This window comes from Centruroides sculpturatus, unplaced genomic scaffold (assembly GCF_000671375.1).
Source record: "Centruroides sculpturatus isolate CEXI.00-Female unplaced genomic scaffold, Cexi_2.0 scaffold3413, whole genome shotgun sequence".
NCBI lineage: Eukaryota > Metazoa > Arthropoda > Arachnida > Scorpiones > Buthidae > Centruroides > Centruroides sculpturatus.
This window is the reverse complement of record NW_019387501.1, coordinates 941-4,216: the sequence shown is the minus strand read 5'-3', so window position 1 is coordinate 4,216 and position 3,276 is coordinate 941. Positions and strand designations below refer to the sequence as shown.

Here is a 3,276-nt window from a genome sequence, read left to right as displayed (position 1 = left end):
AATTTTATTTGAGGATGATGTTAATTAATAATGACTTATCAAAATTGTTATTTTTCTGTTTTCCCTACATTTTTACTATTCTATAAATTATATACATAAATACATTCTTATATTATTTGTATTAATATTCAATATATATAGGTTATGATCTAAAATTGTCATTTTGGTAATTGAAATGATGAATTAGCAAAATTTGCAGTCTAGAAAATTCATGATCATGTTTGGTATCAACTGACTTTACAAATAAATAAATCAGACAACTGCTAACTGAACAAAGCCATTACTTGATATATTTATCGACATTGTGCCAAGTTCACAAAACTTGGCACAATGTAGTACTTACATAACTAATTATACAAATTGTAACTGATTTTTATAATCTTTAGATAAATCTTAATTCTACTACTAGTTTATTTGGGTAAAAGATTTTACCCAAAATATTTTATATGAATTTTAGATTTAGGATGTTTATTTATTGTAGCTATATAGTAATCCCTTCATTTATGCAAGTAATTAGTTCTGCAAAAACAGTATGTAAATGGAGTCATGGAAAACTGTTTAAAGTAAGGATCGGTTCCAAATTCTCAACTGTAGTATTTTACTCTTACTGTGGTAGAGAAGTTTTAACTAAAGTTTTTTTAAATACATCTCTATATAAAAGGTTACTGATGATAAAAAAAAGACAATGTAACTATCATTTATTTCCCTAAAGTTAATGACTTAAAATTCAAAAGTTTTTCAATTGAATTAAATAAAGTTAATTCACATAAATAAAATGTAAATGTAGGGATTACTGCATAAATTTCATTTTAGAATAATACGTGGTATAAAAATCAATAAGTTTTCAGATATCTTTCTGTATGTTTAAATACCAGTTAAACAGATTTGGTGATTTAAAACATATCCAGCCTCATCCTATAAATTTATTATTTGTTTCTGTGCACTAAACCAATGTGTTCTATTGGATAGTTTCCAACAGAATTGTTATAAACTATAAATGTATAAAATAATTCTGTTGGAAACTATCCAACAATACTGTTTGATAAAGAAAATATTGTGAAGGTTTTTTTATTTTTTATTTTGTTGAACTAAAAATACAGTTTGAGTTTAAAGGTTTCTATTCATATTGAATCCATAAATGAATGGTATGGAATCCATTTTATATGTTTCTTTGTACTAAGAATTATTTTTGCTAGCTCTCCCTTCTTTGAACAAAGGAATTAATGTAATGAAATATAATACTTAAAAATTTGTTTCTAATTTTTTAAATTTATTGACAAAATTTATGTTAAAAAAATACAGTTGAAATTTTTTAGTTTTAATATTATTTTAGTATTATTATTTTAATAATGGTGAACATTAAAATAAAAACTGTTTCAAAAATATTTGAAGTATTATTTTTTATAGTATGGGATAAGTTAAAATTTAAATAATACACTAAAAAGAATTTCTGATTTTAATTTTCTTTTATAATTAGAATCCTGTGAATGAAATTTAATTCATGAGCTATAGATTCATCTTTAATACATTAAAGCTAAAAATGATAAGAAAGAGTATATGAAACTGTCAATAACTCTCCAATACTGGAATAGAATAAACATACACAACATACCAATACCAGCACACTTCAAATTAAGAAATATTTACTAATGTTTTCATCTGTTTATAACAGACATATTCAGGCATATAATGCAGAACAAAACTGCTACATTAAAATCATTTGTAGCCATTTTATTCTGTGTTATATGCCGTCTATTATAAACAGATGAAAATGTTAGTAAATATTTCTTAATTTCAAGTGTGCTGGTATTGATATGTTGTGTATGTATGAAACTGTTGTTGAAATGCTAAATTTTTAAAGAATTAATGAAATATAATTTGGATAGAATGTTTATACAAGACATGCCATACAGTTATTTAGATTAAGTATAATTATTCATTTTTTTTTTAATTATTGTAAATTATTAAATTATNATAATTCTGGGTCAATTCAAATACTTTTTAATATTCCAACAACAAACAGATGGTTAACAATTTAAAAACCGACATGATATTAAAAATCACAAATACAATATACATTTGACATTGACCTTTTCTTTGAGGTTCCAACATCAAATTTGTCAGATCCTCTAAGAAAAGGTCCCCAATATATACATATACAGATCAATAGCAATCAATGTCTGTATCTTAAAATTTCTTATTAATATATGTAATGCATACAATGCAATGTTAATATCTATGATGAATAAAAATACAATCTACTAAATTCAAGTTATCCAATTATGGATTAAAATAGTTAACTGAATTAAATTATTTTTATAAAATTAAAGCAAGTTGTATTTTCAAAGTTATTATAAAATCTCTCAAATTTAAAACATAATGTACTCACCAGGAAGATGACTGCCAATATGATAAAATTTGTGAGTATATTGACCACTTCCACCAGGACCATCAGTATATGGTTCATTTACTAGAATTTCAACTCCGCTACCAGCGCCTTTTGATTCTTCCCTGCTTTTTTTCTGAAAATTTTTAAAATTACCACCTAATTAATATCTAAAACATAGGATTTTGAAATTATTTACAGAATAATTTTACTTACAGCTATCATATACAATTGAGCAATCCGGTATTCTTCCACTGTTAGTGGTAAAGGAATACGATATTCTTTGATCAACATGATTAATCAATGACTTTAATTATGCTGTTATATTTCTGAGTTAACACTTTCAATGAAGTCTTAAAAGCAAAAAATATAACTTGACTACAGAATCAGAAAGATTCATATTGCAACTAACAGACTAGATTAGCCACTGTAAAAATTAGTAAATATAATACTTGTAATCTTTGGTAACATTCTTGATACAGATGACTAGAGATGTCATAAAAAATATTAGAAGAAAATATTACAAAAAGGAAATGAAACCTGAAAATAAAAAATTAAAATATATAAATTTAAGTAATATTTCAGATAGAATAGATGTAAATTTTTCTTTTATAATATATATAAATAATAATCTCATACTCACTCATTTAACCTTTACTTTCCAGTACTGCTTAAACTTTGGTTTCAGCCTCACTCAAGGTCTGCTTCAGGTTACAAGAAAAAACAAACAGTTTCTAATCCTTAAAAGGATTCTTGAAGGAACATTGAGTTTTTATATAAATTCAAACATATGCGCACGCTACATAGTGTCGGCGATTTCTTGTTCTTCGCATACGTAGCACCAAACGTATGAAAGTGCGTTGCCATCTTTAGTGTTTATATATCTCCCT

General features: G+C 24.9%; 1 protein-coding gene across 1 annotated transcript; it reads right to left on the bottom strand.

The window, feature by feature from the left end:
- Nucleotides 1-2,200: 2,200 nt before the first annotated feature.
- LOC111616460 (protein retinal degeneration B-like) lies at nucleotides 2,201-2,922 on the bottom strand. Its single transcript, XM_023357867.1, has 2 exons — nucleotides 2,603-2,922; nucleotides 2,201-2,522 (listed from the first exon to the last, which is right to left on the bottom strand). Exons 1-2 carry the CDS (start codon nucleotides 2,678-2,680, stop codon nucleotides 2,370-2,372), a joined length of 231 nt encoding a protein of 76 aa, XP_023213635.1. The 5' UTR covers nucleotides 2,681-2,922; the 3' UTR covers nucleotides 2,201-2,369.
- Nucleotides 2,923-3,276: the final 354 nt, after the last annotated feature.

Excerpts from the sequence above, each read along its gene's own strand:
- LOC111616460 (XM_023357867.1), bottom strand. The coding sequence starts at position 2,680 with ATGTTGATCAAAGAATATCGTATTCCTTTACCACTAACAGTGGAAGAA. Across the intron at positions 2,523-2,602 it reads CTCAATTGTATATGATAGCT|AAAAAAAGCAGGGAAGAATC; the intron begins GTAAGTAAAATT and ends AAAAATTTTCAG.